Genomic DNA, 17,667 nt, shown 5'->3' on the forward strand with positions numbered 1-17,667 from the left:
ATCTGGGCCTGATTTTGAACAAAGGAAAGTCTATATTAATACCACCTCAAAAAATCAAGTTCATTGGGGCCCTACTAGGCCCTAGGAGTTCAAGAGCATTTCTGCTGAACGAATGATTTCAAGTAGTTCATCACCTGTGTCTGGCACTCCAATGTCAACCTTCTCTGCATATACCTGAAGTTACTAGGTCATATGGCTGCATGTACTTACCTAGTCCAACATGTGAGATTGCACCTTCTTCCTCTTCAAGTGTGGTTGAAGCTGGTCTGTCACCTGAGTTGTCAATTGTTGAACAGGCTTGTCTTCAGCCATCCTGGACTCTCTGCAATAGTGGGCAATTCTAAGCAATGTGTGTCAGCGTGTTCTCTTTGCTTGTCCTCCACCAATCAGGACTATAGTCACCATGCTTACATAATAGGTTGGGAAGCACATCTAGTGACATTGAAAATTCAGGTCGTGTGTTTGTAATAGGAGGCTTCCTTTCATATCAACATCCTGGAGCTTTGAGCTTTGCCGAGTGTTTCAGGATCACATCAGTGTCACAGTGGTTCATATACTCGCTGACAACACCACTGCGATATATTATGTGAACAAGCAGGGAGGAGCTCACCCCAACCAGCTTTTTCAGGAGCCAATAAAGTTTTGACAGTTCTGCATCAAGGAGAGCATCATTCCTGCAGCCCCTCACTTACCAGGGATTCAGAATTACTTAGCTGATCACCTCACTGGAAATTTGTCCCAGAATCAGGAGTGGTCTCTGAAGACCCGTGTGTTCAGGTCCATCTTCACAGAATGGGGCATCTAGACTACCAACCTGTTTTCAACGAGAGACAGCTGTTTGCCTCTTGAGCGGGTCTCAGTCCAGGTTCCTTAACCGACACTTTCCCTCTTAATAGGGGATCAGCTCTGATGTATGCCTTTCCCCCATACCACTCATTCCTCATCTTATTCTCAAACCAAAGTTGGATCATGCCAAACAAAATCTCATTGCACCAGCTTGGTTCTATGACCTATTCAGTCCGTCGGTTCGATCTCCCATATCTCTTTCTCTTTCTCCTGATCTACTGACTCAGCACCATAGTCGAGTTTTGTATCCAATGCTGAGCAGAGTGCACCTCATGGCGCGGATGCTGCATGGCTTGATGAGTAGGAGGCATACTGTTTGGAAGCTGTTAGACAAATGCTACTCAATAGTAGAAAATCCTCTACTAGAGCTACCTATTCTGCCAAGTGGAATCAGTTCTTGATTTGGTTACTAGTATGGGGTATTCAACCAAAGCCAGCCCTCATTCAGGAAATTTTTGAGTATCTACTATACCTTCAATCTCTGGTCTATCTCTCAGGTCCTTGAAGGTCCACTTAGCTGTGATTTCAGAGTTCCATCTTCTGATCCAAGGGAAGTCAATTTTTTTGAACTCCATGGGAGCAAGATTTCTAAGAGGAAATTACTCATCTCCACCTGCTGGTGAAAGAACCAGTTCCCTTGTGTGGCTAACTGTGTTAGCTTCCGTTTGAGCCCCTGATGACTTGTTCTCCATCAGCTCCTGTGCCAGAAGACAGTCTTCCTTGTTGCTTTAACATCTGCAAGGAGAGTAAGTGAGCTGGAGGCCTTACTGGCAAAGCCCCATATATGCAGACCCTATAGTCACATCCAAAATTTTTGTTGAAAGTGATTTCCCAATGTCACCTTAACCAAGTAACAAACTTATCAGTAGCCTTGCCTAAACCGTGCTCAAAGGCAGATGAACAGCGACTTCATACATTGTATGTGAGACAGTGCTTGGCATTTTACCTAGAGAAGACTATGTCTTTTTGTTCATCACCCTGTGTTGTTGCTATTACCACTGTGTCTAAGTCAGATGCAAACTTTCATTGTTTAAGTAAAGTCCAAGCCCCACCTCCTCTGAGTACCGCTTATGAGTCAATTGAGTGGAATACACATCTGCAACCACTGGAAGAAGAAAAAATGGCTACTACCTGTTGTTCTTTGAGATGGGGGTGCAGATGTGTATTCCATGACCCACCCTCCATCGCCTCTGCATCAGAGTCTCTACTCTCAAAGTTCAGCATGGAGGAATTAAGCCAGGGGGTGGGAGGGAGGCATCAGGGCAGCACTGTCTTAAATATCCAGGAGAGGAGCTAAGGGTCAGAGGGCACAAACACAGCCCCTGTGGGAACTGCTAGTCAAAGTTCTCCAGCTTCGGTGTGCTGGGCATGCGCACACCTAAGTGGAATAATGTCTTCACCCACATCTCAAAGAAGAGCAGTTACAGTACAGGTAGGTAACGGTTTTGTCCAACAGGCCTGAAACATAATGCCAATTCTTTCTTTGGGTCTGTGCACAAGTATTTCTAGCACTTTATGAAGAAGTCGTTGGTTGAAGCTGGCCTTTAAAATAAGTGTTTATGAAATTCAATGTTGCCCCTTGCAAGTTGCTGTTTTGCACCATGAAAATTGTCCCATTTACCAAGAGGGGTAAAATGCAATCTTAACTGTAACCAAAAGATCATTGACTTAGTATGTTATCATGACAGCTGTTGTTGGCAGGATAACCCAAATGGAACGAAAGAGTGTAATCGAATGGATTGTTGAATAGTCTCTCAAGGGCAGTAGTGGAAGCCTTACCTTCATTAGGTGCAATCAGAACCAAACTGGACAAAGCCACACAAAATATATACCTTAGGGAACAATCTAGTACTAACAGCTGGATGAAATAAGCAAGTTGATCTAACAGACATAGGGGATTTCCATTTCTAATTGCTTTTTTTGCAAGGAATGTCAAGTGAATTGTCCAAGATCATTTAGCATGTCGGTGAAGGAGCCCAGAATCTCAATGCTCAGTTCTGTATGCTAACCACTAGAAAATGCTCTCTTCTGAGTCAGACATTGTAATGTAATAAAATATTTTCAACGAAACAGCGTATCATCCCAGATGACAAAATCTAATTTACAATGGTGCCCTACATAGCCATCACTGGTATTAGGTTACAGAACAACAAGGCAATCCATCATGCAGAACTTAAAAGCACAATCAGAGTTCCATGCTAAAGGGCACACTTACATATATACACTTCAAATAATGTAACAAGGCAGTTATAAATTAAAATAACCATATTAGAAACTGAGACAGGGAATTTCAGTCAGCCGTGGTTCTATTAGAAGATATAGCATAGAACCCTCTTTTTAGTTCTGCAAGAAAGAAAACAGAGCCGCATATTTTTTAGAAATTTCCAAAAGTACTGTATCTGTTTATTTGGCTGGACACCTAAAATTATAGGTCTGATTAGGATTCATACAGCTTATGGAACAGCTTGCTCACAGAATATAAATGTGAAATGCACTTCAGTCTGTAATGATGAAATGTCTAAAATTAAAAGAAACTTGCAGAGGCATGTGGAGGACATTAAAATAATATATACAGACTAGCCTGGGAGTGCCAGGATAAAAATGAGAGGGAGAATTTTGGATGATAATACCAGGTCATAGAGTTCCATGAAATTGTTCTTGCTGGATCTGATATATGACTATGTATCATGCATATCAGTTTTGACAGTTATGGATTCTCACAGAAGAACTTTGAAACCTGCAGCATGTCACAAATCCTTCTGATTTCAAAAAGCTGTCTTAGCAGCTCCCATGAAAAGTGCTTTCAAGCTGTCAATGCAGCCAAAAGCCATGGACACACTATTAAAATGGACTTCCAGGATCTGTGTCTTAATAAGAATAAAAGCAGATGTACATCCTTAGAAATACCTTAACATCTCGGGTGCTGAAGTATAGTACATGAAGTTTTACAGAAAATGCTTCATAGATTAATATTGTTATCTATAGGCTATTGGTTTACATATGTTCTTCTAAAATCAAGCTCTTTTACAAAAGAAAAAAAAATTGTAAAGCCACTTCCCTGTTCTCCTGCAAATCCCTCATTAAAACTTACTTTACCATACATCATACAGCTATGGTTGCTACTGGTGGTGTATTTATTTGGCCATGTTAACTTACAAGCCAATAAAAAATACACTGTACTCATAATCTGTGCACACAGCTAGCGTATTAAAATAGCTCATATTACTGTTACCTGATCTCCCTTTCCACCTGTGCCCAGGTTGATTGCTTTTACCTTATTGTTCTGTCTTATCTTAAACCAAAATTATAAGCTCTTGGGAAGAGAAATGGTATTTTACTATGTGGTAGTACAGCATCTAGCACAACGGTGCTCTGAACTGATTGGAACCTCTCCGCACTACCGTAATACAAACATAAATAAATAAATATTTTTATGTTGAAGAATTGATTGAATTATTTTTCACCCATGCTGAATCAGAATTCTTCCCTGGGTTGCCCTTGTGCATTTCAGAGCAGAACTTGACCCTTAAATGTCTATTATAAGAGATACTGGAAACCTCAAAGCTCTTTCGCTAAGTTGACATGGATTGTGCTCCATTTGAGTATGGTAAATGTTCTGCCATTTCTCTACTGACAGATGTTTAAACAAACAATCTGTCTGACGGTGCTTCCATTTGTCTTTTATAGTAGCTGTGACTGGAGCCATTTCTAGCTCATTGTGTTGTATTGACCCCCAAGCACTTAATGTCTTAGGCTACTAATGTTAAACACGTGTGAGCCTTGAAGCTCACACAAGGAGACACGCATGCTGCTTTTGATGTGTTTGTGGATCACGCAGTGGGCTTCGTGAACACATCAATCTCTAGTGCTGTCTTTTGGGTTTTGAAGCATTTCATTGCCTTGCCCTTAGAACCTGCCCTGCTGCCCTGGCTTTACCATTCACTATTAAAAGCCTTAGGGAGGGGTGAAGTAAACTTTCTCCATTCCTGAAGTCTTTGTTGGTACCAGTTGACCAGCCTCCACCACCACTGGTGCCTTCTACCTTCAGGGTAGCTGCGAGGGCCGTGCAACTGTCCTCCTCCCCTATTAATATCTGGTCATCTGCGGGGAAGACCCCCCCCCTCCTCTCATCATTGCTGCAGGGTAAGAGCATCTCACAAATATGACTCAATGTATCTCCTCACCTACTCCTATAGATTGGGGGCTGAGGCACAGAGACATTAAATTATTTACCTGAGCTTACACAACAGTCAGTGTCAGAGCTGGGAATTCAGACCAGATTCCATGTGACACACTTGCTCTCCTTCCTGCAGCCTCTGCCTCCAGGGGCTATACTACAGATTCCAGAAGTCCTTCTGCGGCTCTGACCTGATTTGGCAGCTCTCCCACCTCCTCTGGTGCGAAGTAGAGGGGGAGCAGCTAGCCAGTGCTCCTGAAATCCCAGAGAACAGTTGGAGGCCTGAGGGTCCCCAACCCACAAGGTTTAATAGATTCCCAGGCCAGAAGGGACCACTGTGATCATTTAGTCTGACCTCCTGTATAACACAGGCCATAGAACGTCCCTAAAATAATTCCTAGAGCAGATCTTTTAGAGCAGGGGTGGGCAAACACATTGGGGTTCCGAAACTTTATGGAGGGCCGGTCGTGTATTAAATTGCTCCCTGTAGGAATGTGCTACTTATGGTGTACTACTTACGGCTGCCAGTCCTGGTGCTCTGAGCAGCATGGTAAGGGGCGGGCAGGTTGGATAAGGGGCAGAAGGTCCCCGGGGGGGCAGTCAGGGGACAGGGAACAGGGGCGGTTGGATAGGCGTGGCAGTCCTGGGGGGCCTGTCATGGGTTGGGGGTGTGGATAGGGGTTGGGGCAGTTGGGACAGGGAGCAGGGGAGGTTGGATAGGTGGTGGGATCTTGCGGGGGGAGGTTAGGGGTGGGGGGTCCTGGGAGGGGGCGGTCAGGGGACAAGGAGCAGGGGGGGTTGGATGGGTCGGGAGTTCTGAGGGGGCAGTCAGGGGGCGGGAATTGGGAGAGGCGGATAGGGGGCTGGGGCCAGGCTGTTTGGGGAGACACAGCCTTCTCTACCTGGGTGTAATGTATTAAATTGCTCCCCACAGGAATGTGCTACTTATGGTGTACTACCAATCCTGGTGCTCCGTAAGTAGCACATTCCTATGGGGAGCAATTTAATACACTACACCCCCGGTGGCTCTTGCAGCCGTGCTGCCGGGCAGGAGCTCGCACCCCGCTGCCCAGAGCGCTGGCAGCACGGCGTGCTGAGGCTGCGGGGGAGGGGCCGGGGGCTAGACTCCCCAGCCGGGAGCTCAAGGGCTGGGCAGGAGGGTCCCACGGGCCGGATGTGGCCCGCAGGCCGTAGTTTGCCCACCTCTGTTTTAGAGAAACATCCAACCTTAATTTAAAAATAGTCAGTGATGAAGAATCCACCACGACCCTTGGTAAATTGTTCCACTGATTAATCGCTCACACCATTAAAAATGTACGCCTTATTTCCAGTCTGAACTTGTCCAACTTTTTAATTGTGGGTGCCTGGGTGAAGAGAACTGAGGAGACTATTTTTTTCCCTTTTTGGAGTTGTGGCAGGGTCTGTGAGGGGCTGGGAAGAAGAGCAGGAAATTTTGCAATGACATATGTTCTGCTGCTTCAGCCATCTTGGTGGTTTGGCTTTGGATCCGAACTGCATTTGGGCTTTGGTTAACATTCCAAACCCCCATTTTAATACTGGCACTTTCCAGATACCAATCTAAACACCACCTTTCTTGGCTGAATATGGCTCCAAAGGGACTAAAGTAAGCTATGCAACTATACAATATTCCCTCATTAACAACTACATTCCTCCATATTCTCTTCTTGCTAAGGAGCAATTTAGCCACCTACATTCAATTAACATAAATGGGGGTTTCAGAACTAAATCTCAGTATGATGAGTTGTGACTTTGATCTCAGTGAAATTATCAATATGTGATGGATCACATGGAAGATTTGCATGGGACCACCAGTGAAGATGCTAGTGTAAAGCTGGAATTTGTAGCTTATAAAGAAACATAAATACCATTGAAAATCCCCTCCATCCCACACCTCCATCTTAGAATCATAGAATATTAGGGTTGGAAGAGACCTCAAGAGCATAGGCGGCGACTTCCCCTGTTCCCGGTGGGTGCTCAACACCCCCACCCCGGCCTTGCCCCTGCACCGCCCTCACCCCGCCCCCATTCTACCCCTTCCCAAAGTCCCTGCCCCAGCCCCGCCTCTTCTCCACCTCCTCCCCTGAGCGCACTGTGTCCCCACTCCTCCAACTTCCTCCCAGAAAGTTGTAAGCGCCGCCAAACAGCTGTTAGGTGGCGGGAAGCACTGGGAGGGAAGGTGAGGAGCGGGAACGCGGCGTGCTGGGGGGGGCGGGGAGAAGGAGGCAAGGAGGGGGGAGCTTGGCTGCTGGTGGGTGCGGAGCACCCACTAATTTTTTCCCATGGGTGCTCCAGGCCCAGAGCACCCACGGAGTTGGCGCCTATGCTCAGGAGGTCATCTAGTCCAATCCCCTTCTCAGAGCAGGACCAACACCAACTAAATCTTAATCTGGTATATTTCTCTTTCCTACCATGCGAAAAATTGACCATTTTGGTAAAAAAAATAGATAATTTCTGATGTTTTACCTCCATTTTCAAAACTTATTTTTCCCCCGGCTGTCAAATTTAAACAACTATCTTGAAAAGCTAATTGGAAATGCTAGGTGTCAGCAAAAGTCATGCTCATTAGTATTGAATTTTGTCAGTGAAAACCAATGTTACAATTTTGTTGTAATCTATATGAAGAAATGATAAGATCTGGCATAATTGTGTCAAATGCATAAAGAACAACACCAGCAGCAGAAGGTATTAATAGAAGCCAGCTGAACATCAAAGGTTGGATTGTTTTGTGGATCCAAAAGAAAAGATACATCATGAAGTGCTCATTAAATAATGCATACTCAATCAGCAACAGGCTTTAGAAATGATTGCTAGTTGATCATATAGGTTTATACTGCTGTCTTTGATGGGAGACTAGTAAAGGCAAAGTGACAAGACATTTTCTGTACAATATTTGTGAGATTTCTTTTGTACCCCAAAGTAAAAGCACTCGTGATTCTCTGATGTGCCTCAAGGTGCATTATGGGCAATGATGGGCAAGCTAGTTCCATTCAACAACAACTCTAAATCTGTCACCAAAATAAAACAGCAAGGACCTTTTTCTCTTCATTGTTTTTCATTTTCATGGGCCTCTGTGGGTACGTCTACACTGCAGTTAGATACCAGCGGCTGGCCCGAGCCAGCTGACTTGGGCTTATGGGGCTTGGGCTAAGGGGCTGTTTAATTGCAATGTAGATGTTCAGGCGCGAGTTGTAGCCCGAGCCCTGGGACCCTCTCACCTCACAGCATCCTAGAGCCTCGGCTCCAGCTCAAGCCTGAGCATCTACACCACACTTAAACAGCCCATTAGCCAGAGCAACGTGACCCCAAGCCAGCCATGGGTTTTTAACTGCAGTGTAGATGTATCCTGTGCTTCCAGGTTTCATTCAGGAGTGGAAAAGCCGAAGTACTCAAGACAGACTATCGTCAAAGTATTTGCCTGGAAGTGGGAAGTACTAGAAATCTCGAGACAGCCTGTTCTTCATATGCAGCCATGGGACCCAATCTTGCTCCAGCTGAACTCAGTGGCAAAACATCCATGGAGTTCAGTGCAAGCAGGTTCAGGCCCCAGCTTTGCAGAAATAAGAGAGTCAGATAGTTAGGTAAAGTGTCTATGCGGATAAGGACCTGGCCCAAGACGTGGCTCTGCCACGGATTTCCTGGATGACCTAGGGCAAGTCACTTAGTGTGCATAAAGGGGATAATATTTCCCTACCTTCCAGGAGAGGGGTATGTGAGGATACATCTGTTAATGTTTGAATGGCTTTCAGATGCTGCAGTGAGGGAGACCATATATAAATAAGTACATAACAGTTACACAGTTCAACTCAAAAACCTCAGAGGCCCTAACATTTTTGCTCTTGTATGGTTGGCTAAAATAAGTTAACAGAAGATGCTGAAGTGTTTCCTATGGTGTATTAGGTAAGTTATTTCCTGTAGAGATAGGGAAGTATTAATACTACTCTATAAGGCACTGGTAAGACCTCATCTGGAATACTGTGTACAGTTCTGGTCACCCATATTTAAGAAAGATGAATTCAAACTGGAACAGGTGCAAGAAGGGCTCCTAGGATGATCAGGGGTTTGGAGAGCCTATTTTATGAGAGGAAACTAAAAGAGCTTAGCTTATTTAGTCTGGCAAATTGAAGGCTGAGAGGGGATCTGATTAAGAACATAAGAACTGCCATACTGGATCAGACCAAAGGTTCATCTAGCCCAGTATCCTGTCTTCTGACAGTGGCCAATGCCAGAATTGTACATTTGGGGTGGGGGTGTTAAATACAAAGGAGGGAGATGAGGTGTGTAAGCTAAAGGACAATGCTGGCACCAACACAGATGGGCTATGAATCATAGAATATCAGGGTTGGAAGGGACCTCAGGAGGTCATCTAGTCCAACCCCCTGCTCAAAGCAGGGCTAATCCCCAGACAGATTTTTGTCCTAGATCCCTAAATTGCCCCCTCAAGGATTGAATTTACAACCCTGGGTTTGGCAGGCCAATGCTCAAACCACTGAGCTATCCCCCCTGGACATTATAAGATGATTTCTAACTATTAGAGAAGTAAGATTCTTGAATAGCCTCCCCCACAGGAGTAGTGGGGATAAACAACTTAACTGGTTTTTATATGACAGGGTTGCCTGTGATAGCTGGGACTGGACTCGATGATCCTGGAGGTCCCTTCCAGTCCTGTGTTCCTCTGGTTTTTGATGAAGCCCGTTGTGGGATTGCTCACATGCGTAACTGACAGAACAAACAGTGAAAACAGACTGCCGCCAAATGTGTGAAATAAAGAAACTAAAAATTATTTTTCTCTAATCTTTTAGTTACAGTGATTTTATGGAAGGTGTAGTTTGTGACAGTTGTAGGTAAAATATTTTCAGGCAGAAGTGTAATTTTGAAGTTGATGTTGCCCCAAGGTCAGACTGGTAGTTCATGGGAGAGCAGGGTTTAAATTTTGAATCTCCTGACTTCCAATCTTAATTGTTTAATCATTGTTACATAATAACTAGAGGAAGGCTGGTTTTGTGATTAAAGCATTGGATTGGGAATCAGGAGATGCAGGTGTAATTCCTGGCTCTGCACAGAATTCCTGGGTGACCTTGGGCAAGTCTATTAAACTCTCTGTGCCTCAGTTCCCCCATCGATAAAATGGGAATAATAGTACTTCCTTCCTTATACCTTTTGTCTGTCTATTTAGAGTGTAAACTCTTTGGGGCAGGGGCTGTGTCTTTCTCTGTGTTTGCACAACAACTAGCCCCGTGGGGCCGCGATCTTGGCTGTGGCCTCATAATGCAAATAATAAATGATCATGACAACACAGCCTGTATGTGCTGAAACTTTCACCGCTTCTACGGAGTTTGTGTGAGCACTTTTCTGGGAAGTATAGAGTCTGCAGAGCAATCTGTTGTTTATTCTGCCAGAAGATTCCTTCATGCAAACTAGTTTGCCAGTTTTAAAAAATAGTTCTTTAGGGGGGGAAATGAGTCATTAACGCTAAAAACAAGAGAGAGAGTGCAATGGAGCTAGCGAAGTCTGGTTACAGGGCAGAATGCTGACTTGCTTATACATTTCCCCTGACTATCAATGGGACCTGTTAGTTCAATGTCTTTTCAATTTATTGGAATTTGGGGGCTGATTTGAGAGGGTTTTCAATTTTAAAATATCAGAAATACCAAGAAGTTAGGTCTGTATGGTACTCTCAATAATGCCAAAGCCCAAGCATGTGATCAGGGCTATAACCCTGATCCTTCAGTTGGATCTGTGTGGGCAGACGCTTAAACTGGACAGAGACCTGTTGAAGTCAGTGGGCTTCTGTGTGAGTATGAAGGTTTTCCTCCAAATGCAGGATTAGAGTACAAATATGAGGCACACAGAGAGAAATAAAAAAGGAGAACAAGAAGCTTAAAATGCCACAGGAGGTACCTCTAACTTGTATGAAAAGTTCCCTGTAACCATGTCAATAATGTAATGCAATAAAGAGCCAGAACTCCAGGCTTGTGCTTGGTGGTGATACATTTGGGTAATGTTGCTCTTTCAGTTGACAAGGTATACATGTTGGAAATTATAGGGGAAACAGACCATCAACTTAGAATCCTAACCTTAAATTGGAAAATAAATAGAAGCAGTAAAAAATACATAGGAGTAAATCGATTTTTCCGTCGTCTTGTGAGGAAATTGGAAATGCACTCACCTGTGTTGGGGGTTTTGACAAGGAGTGGGGATTGTAGTGCTATAGAAAGAAACCGGATATGAAACAGCACTGCTCAGCACTGGCTGGTTACATTAAAGAGATTCTTATCAGTAGGTTCATAGAATGTCACATATTCAAAAAGTTCTAATTAGTCCACTATTTTCATTACTAAAGCTTAAAATTGTTAATACTCTGGTAGGTCCAGTTCTACAAGAAAAAGTGCACTTAGAAGCCTGAGAATGACCAGAAATATTAAAAAACTGAGTTTTCCATAGCCATGTTCATGAAGAAGCCCTGATGTCTTTTAAATGAATCAGGCTATTTTGTTGCAGTTAGTTTAAACAGTAATACTTTTTAAAGGGCTTAGATCTGAGAGTGTAGGCTTCTTATAGATCTTCCTCTCCTATGGACTTTTGCTACTTTTTGGCACCCTTTTTCCTGAGGCAGGAAGGAAGAGATGACCTAATCTGATCTCATTGGAAAACTACCAGAGTTGTCAGACTGGATCAGATTGGTCATCTATTCTAGCCCAATGGTTTTCACCCTTTTTTCATTTGCAGACCCCTACAAATTTTTGAATGGAGGTATGGACCCTTTTGGAAATCTTAGACAGAGTCTGCAGACCCCCAGGGGTTGAAAACCACTGATCTAGCCCAATATTTTGCCTGCAACAGGGCCCAGCACCAGATGCCTCAGAGGAAAGTGCAAGAAATCCTGCAATAGGCAGTTCTGGAATAAATTGCCCATAGCGATAATTTCTCCCAGTCCGTATCAGGTAATGGTTTGCTGATGCCTAGATGCATGAAGAATTTTATCCCTTCCAGAACTTTTGGGGCAAATCCTGTTCACATTGAAGTCAGTGGCAAAAATCCCACTGACTACAGTGGAGCCAGGATTCCGCCCTTGGCATTTAAAAAAAAAAATCCTTATCATAGTATCTGTGAATGTTTTTGTTATCTGTATAAATAGATGCCCAATTCTTTCAACCCTGCTATAAGAGAGGGTTTCATGTCTTTGATGCTACCTGTGCCTGTGAGTTCCATAGGTTAATTATACATGGGGGGGGGAAATCATTTTATCCATTTTAAATGTTTTGCCTCTCAGTTTCATTCAATATCCTCTTGTTCTTGAAAAGTGGTGAATAGCAGTGCCCTGTCTACCACCTCTGCACCATTTGTTAGTTTATTATGTCCCACCCCATTGTTCTTCTCCACTCTAGAGTCATAGAATCATAGAATATCAGGGTTGGAAGGGACCTCCAACCACCTGCTCAGCCTAGATCCATCCTCATTTCAGTCTGTCAGTGTATGGAAGTTTTGAATTGCCTCTGTTCATGCTGCCTCTCTCTGAACCCCCTCAGTTTCTGCTATTTTCTTTTGGGGAATAAGTTGACCAGAATGGATTGCAGTATTCCAAGTGGAAGCATGTTAATGATATTATAATATGTTCTGCTTTATTTTCCATGCTATTAATTATGCATTTTAACATTTTGCCTGCTTTTTTTTAACCATTGTGGCAGTTTCCAGAGGCTGTCCACAGTAAAAAAGGTGGATAATCATGCATTTAATGCAGACACATAAATCCCATTGCAGTTGCGTGTACACAGAAAAAGGAAAAGGCACCAGTAAATTTAGTGCTTGATTCTACTCCCATTGAACTCAGTGGGAGTCAGATCAAACCATCTAATTGCCATGCGTTATGTTAGAGTTGAAATGTACAGTACTACTTTATAAAGTAAGCATAAAATAGTGTAGAATTAATGTCCATAAAACGTTGTTTCACAAATAATTCTTATCATGTACTGATTAATTCAAAGGAATCTGGTTATTTTAGACATTTCTCTTCTAAAGTAAAAAAATTGAAAATATTGTAATGGTATTTTATAAAATCATCTAATATCTCTGTAACCTGGGATATGGAGTAACGTAAAGACATTTCTTTTTGATGGATAGCGAAAGTTCAAAAGCTTTTTCTTAATTTATAAGCTACTTACACAGAAGTCTTCCATGTGCTGCTTCAGTTATGTTTTATCTTGATTATGGTTGACATTTTCAGGGTACAAGGCACTGTAGTGAAGAGGATAATTTTAAATTCTCTATGAGGTGCTGCAGTTTGGCTCTAAATTATATGGAAGTTACTTTAACGTAAAAATGCTGTATTCGTTTTCCATTGCAGCTCTCTGGTGCAGTGTGCACACTGATTAGTGTAGCAAAGCTCTGAAAGATGCAAAAAGTGAAGAAATATAAGCATCACTGTGCAAAAAGATTGCTACTCGGCTTTGTTTACTTTTCCTGTAGATTTGTTTAAAGGTAAATAACATACAAAGTATGAAAACCACGAGGAGTCCGGTGGCACCTTAAAGACTAACACATTTATTTAACAGATGTTTTTATTTATTTATTAGTCTTTAAGGTGCCACCGGACTCCTCGTTGTTTTTATGGCTACAGACTAACAGGGCTACCCCCTGATACTTGATACAAAGTATGGCAAGCCCTTCTGTTTACTGTGAAACTCTGAGCAAGGAACATGTTGCATCACTTGAATAATTCCTTCTAATCCGGATGTTTGATTGGATGATCTTTGCAGAAAAGAGTAATAAATCTCAGCTAGGGAAGACTAAATAGAATCCTCCTATACAGTGACAAGGTCCCCAGAATATACTGTGTTCATTACTATTCATCATATCATAGAAAGGAGGATGTTGTCTGGGAAAAGCTCCCATTAACTTCAGTGAGAGTTGGGGTGGGCCTAACAGTCAAAATCTAAGGCCAAAATTTTCAAACATGGGTGTCTAAATCAATAGCTCCTCCTGTATGTATAAGAGCTGGGAGTCTGGGGGACCCCCCATGCTCTCCTGTCACTGGGAAGAGAAGGTGTTGGCAAAGTGCCCAGAGGCCAGCTATAATCTGTCCTTTTCCCTTTTGGGAGGCTCTTCTGTTCAGAAGTGTCTTCATCTAGGTTTGGATATAACCTAGTGCAATGTGAATGCTACCACAATCTATATAAATAACCATAATACTAACCACTAATGGTGCACTGCCCCATGTCTTTGCTACTTACAACATCACCAAAACCCCAGACAACTATGAATGTGGCTATCCATCTTAGGTACTTATGTGGCCCCTATTACCTTAGTATCTGAGCATCTCACAGTCTTTAATGCATTTATCCTCACAACACTCCTGTGAGGTAGGGAAGGCCTGTTATCCCCATTTTACAGATGGGGAACTGAGGCACAAAGAGAGCGACTTCCCTGAGGTCGCACTGGAAGTCTGTGGTGGAGCAGGGAATTGAATCCATGTGTCTCAAGTCCTAGGCTAGTAGCATAACTACCGGACTGTCCTGCCTCTCTTACAGCAGAGATTGGGAGTTGCTAGAAGCTGACGTATCCTGGAGAGAGCTAGGCCTATTGTGGAGAGCAATATAATTTTGTTAAGAACCACTCCTACACACAAGGGAATTGTGGAGCAGATTGAGTGAAGGAAGGGAATTTGTACAACACCCACAACGTACCCTGCCCTGGACCCCCCACCTCTGCCACTGGGACTGCAGAACCTACAGGAGTTCCCACACCCCTGAAGCTGATATAAATGCTGTGCAACACCATTTTTCATTATTAATATTCCTCAGGTTGCAGTAGCACCCATGATGTGCTAGTTATTTGAGAGACAGGTGAAGACACAGACCTCCTGCCCACACACACGCACGGTGGCCACAATTTGCTCTCTTTAATGCAAATTAGCTGTAGTCCTTTGGGCTCCTTGCTAGTTTACATTGTGTCTGAGCAAAGTTTGGGCACCTCTGGGCTTGACTCTGTAAGTCAAGAGTAGCTCCATTGAAGTCAGTGAATGGATTTATACCGATGGCGATGTGATCATAATCAGGTACCCTGGTTTTATGTGGCTTAGAGTTTGATTTGTATTCAGTTTTCATGACCACAGCAATCACTTTGATTTTTTTTTTAATTTCATCCATGAGGGAGAGTGCTGGTTTTAGAAGTGTAAAAGAAAAATCCAGTATTCTTCTTGCAATATGTTATTCTGCTTAGTCCTGACTTTTTGTGTGCATCTAAACTTCAGCATATGCAAAATTGTTAGTTAATATAACAGTCTGTGCTCAGTACCTCTCATTTGTTTTATCTGCATACTAAAAATAAAAAAAAAAGCCAGGAGAGAGAGGAGAATTTAATATCTGTCGCAGAATATTTTTACTTTCAGAATATATTAATTGGATGCAGCTCTTTTTAGCTCAAAAGCTCATGTAGGCTGCAAAAGAATAAAACAAATTACAATTTTAGTTCTACTTTTTACCCCAGGCAAACTCACCATAACAGCTGCTGAAATTAAATTAGGATCTATACTTGCTTTTGGCAGCTTTCCAACTCATCTCTAGTTGAAACACTACTGTAATAGGATGTGAAACATGAATTGAAAGCAAATATTTTTTCCAGTTCTACCTTTCCATAAGTACAATGTAAGAAATTGCATTTTTGTATCATGGAAAAGATACTTAACATTTGCTCCAATATCATTAAATTTATAAAAATCCCATCCTTAAACGTCCATTAAATGTCATTAACAATTTGTCTTTCCCACTAAATCGCTTTGGTGATACTCTTGTGCCTTGCATCTCTGCAGCCTGGTAGAATGAAGTTTAATAGTATTTTTCAAAGCAAGAGTGTTATTTTTAAAAGGATGAAACTTGTTACAGAGAAAACAAAAAGAAGCCCCATAACATCCCTTTATTGCATGTGACAGTGATACAGGAAACAGAGTGTTTAGCCAGCGATAAGGACAAAGATTGAGGCCAAGGACCAAGATTTTCAAGAATGGGTGCCTACAGTTTTGCTCTCATGTCCATATTTAAATACCTAAATCAGTGGCCTAATTTTCAGAAGGGCCCAGCACTCATCAGGTTCTGTTGACGTAAGTAGAATCTGTACTTTGAAAACCAGGATACTTAGTTAGGAGCCTACCTGCAGGCACCATTTTGGCAAGTCTGGCTTGAATTCTTGACTGTTCATAAATCAACGCTGCAAACCTTTACTCATGCCAGTAGTCTTTACTCAGGCAGATGCTCCCACTGACTGAGTAGTGCTGCTTGTGTGAGTAAAGGTTTCCAGGGTCAGGCCTTTTGGTCCTGACCAGTCACTGTCATTACAGGAGGACAGACTAGATGATCACAGTGGTCCATTCTGGCCTTGGAATCTATGAATTAAGGATCCCCTGTCACCTTTCTCAAGAGTATGCATATTAATGTTCATATCCTGGCCAAATTTCAGTCTGGGTAATTACCTTCTAACAACCTAAAATTACCCGGTAATTTCAATAGGATGTGGCAGGAGATTTCGCAGCCCTTTCAACGTGGGCCACATGTTAATAGAGAGATTGTCTTGTGGGCCACCTTCCAATCCACTAGTAAACATACAGCGCACTTCCCCTCCTATTCAGGAGGACATGTCATTCTTGTAGCATCTACAGCCAGACCTTGCATTGAAATCATTATTTTAAAAGTATTTAATACACCATCAGCTATCTTTTAAGGAAACACATTCATCTGCAAACATGGAGAACCAGCCTTCTATGCCCAGTCAGGTCTCCACACTGCAAACATTCTGCAGTCCACCAGTGGTCTATGCACCATGTTTCAGAAACTACTGGGAGGATATGGTATTTTTAACTTCTTGACCGTAAGCTGCAGATCATTGCTGTTTAACTGCCATAATTCAATATCTAAAGCGATGACAATATTTTAGTAATGAGTGAAGAAATACTTGTTTGTCAGGCCAGACCCTCAACGGGTTCTGTTAAAGTCAGTGGAACTATACTAACTTAAATCAGCTGAGGAGCTTGCAGTATAGTTGATAAAAGGCGTTGGGGTCCTTTTTGTTAAAAGTTGCTGTAGAAATGTGATCGATCACCATGTACTGCTGATGGTTGTGAAAGCAATGCACTATTTTATAATGAACTCCCTGCTTAACCATGTTCTCTTTTCCTTTTCCCTTCAAATTAGATATTTATCTTTGAGAATAACATCTATTACTGTGCTCATGTGGGGAAACAAGCCATCCGAGTGGTCTCCACTGGAAAGGAAGGTGTTATCTTCAATGGCCTCAACGACTGGCTGTATGAAGGTAGGACACAATATTGAAGGCTGCAGTTAGTTATGAGTTTAAGCTCTAGATTTGCAGTACGGGGTAAAATTAGAAGTGAAACATTTGAGTTCTCAGGACTATGGCCCATTAGTTGGAAATTCAGCTGTTCCAACACTTATCTTAAGTGCTGAACTGGGAATAATGTGAGAGGATGTAAGAATTGTATTTTCCAGGGCTTCCCCCCTGCTTCAAGGGTGATAAATCACAGGGTGTTAATGAACAGAACTGTTTCATTATGTAATGGCACCTGCAATAACTCAAGGTTTCCATCAGAAGTGCTTATTTTTTAATCACAGTAAGTG

At 42.6% G+C, this 17,667-nt stretch overlaps 1 protein-coding gene across 1 annotated transcript in view; it reads left to right on the forward strand.

Moving 5' to 3' along the window:
• DPP6 (dipeptidyl peptidase like 6) overlaps nucleotides 1-17,667 on the forward strand; it is a 594,783-nt gene that overhangs the window by 434,957 nt on the left and 142,159 nt on the right. Inside the window, exon 8 of the mRNA XM_026652149.1 lies at nucleotides 17,224-17,344. Coding sequence (XP_026507934.1) covers nucleotides 17,224-17,344 — 121 coding nt within the window. The remainder of the gene's footprint in view (nucleotides 1-17,223; nucleotides 17,345-17,667) is intronic.

The sequence above is a fragment of the Terrapene carolina genome, unplaced genomic scaffold (assembly GCF_002925995.2).
Source record: "Terrapene carolina triunguis isolate 2854851 unplaced genomic scaffold, T_m_triunguis-2.0 Scaffold111, whole genome shotgun sequence".
Taxonomy (NCBI): Eukaryota; Metazoa; Chordata; order Testudines; family Emydidae; genus Terrapene; species Terrapene triunguis.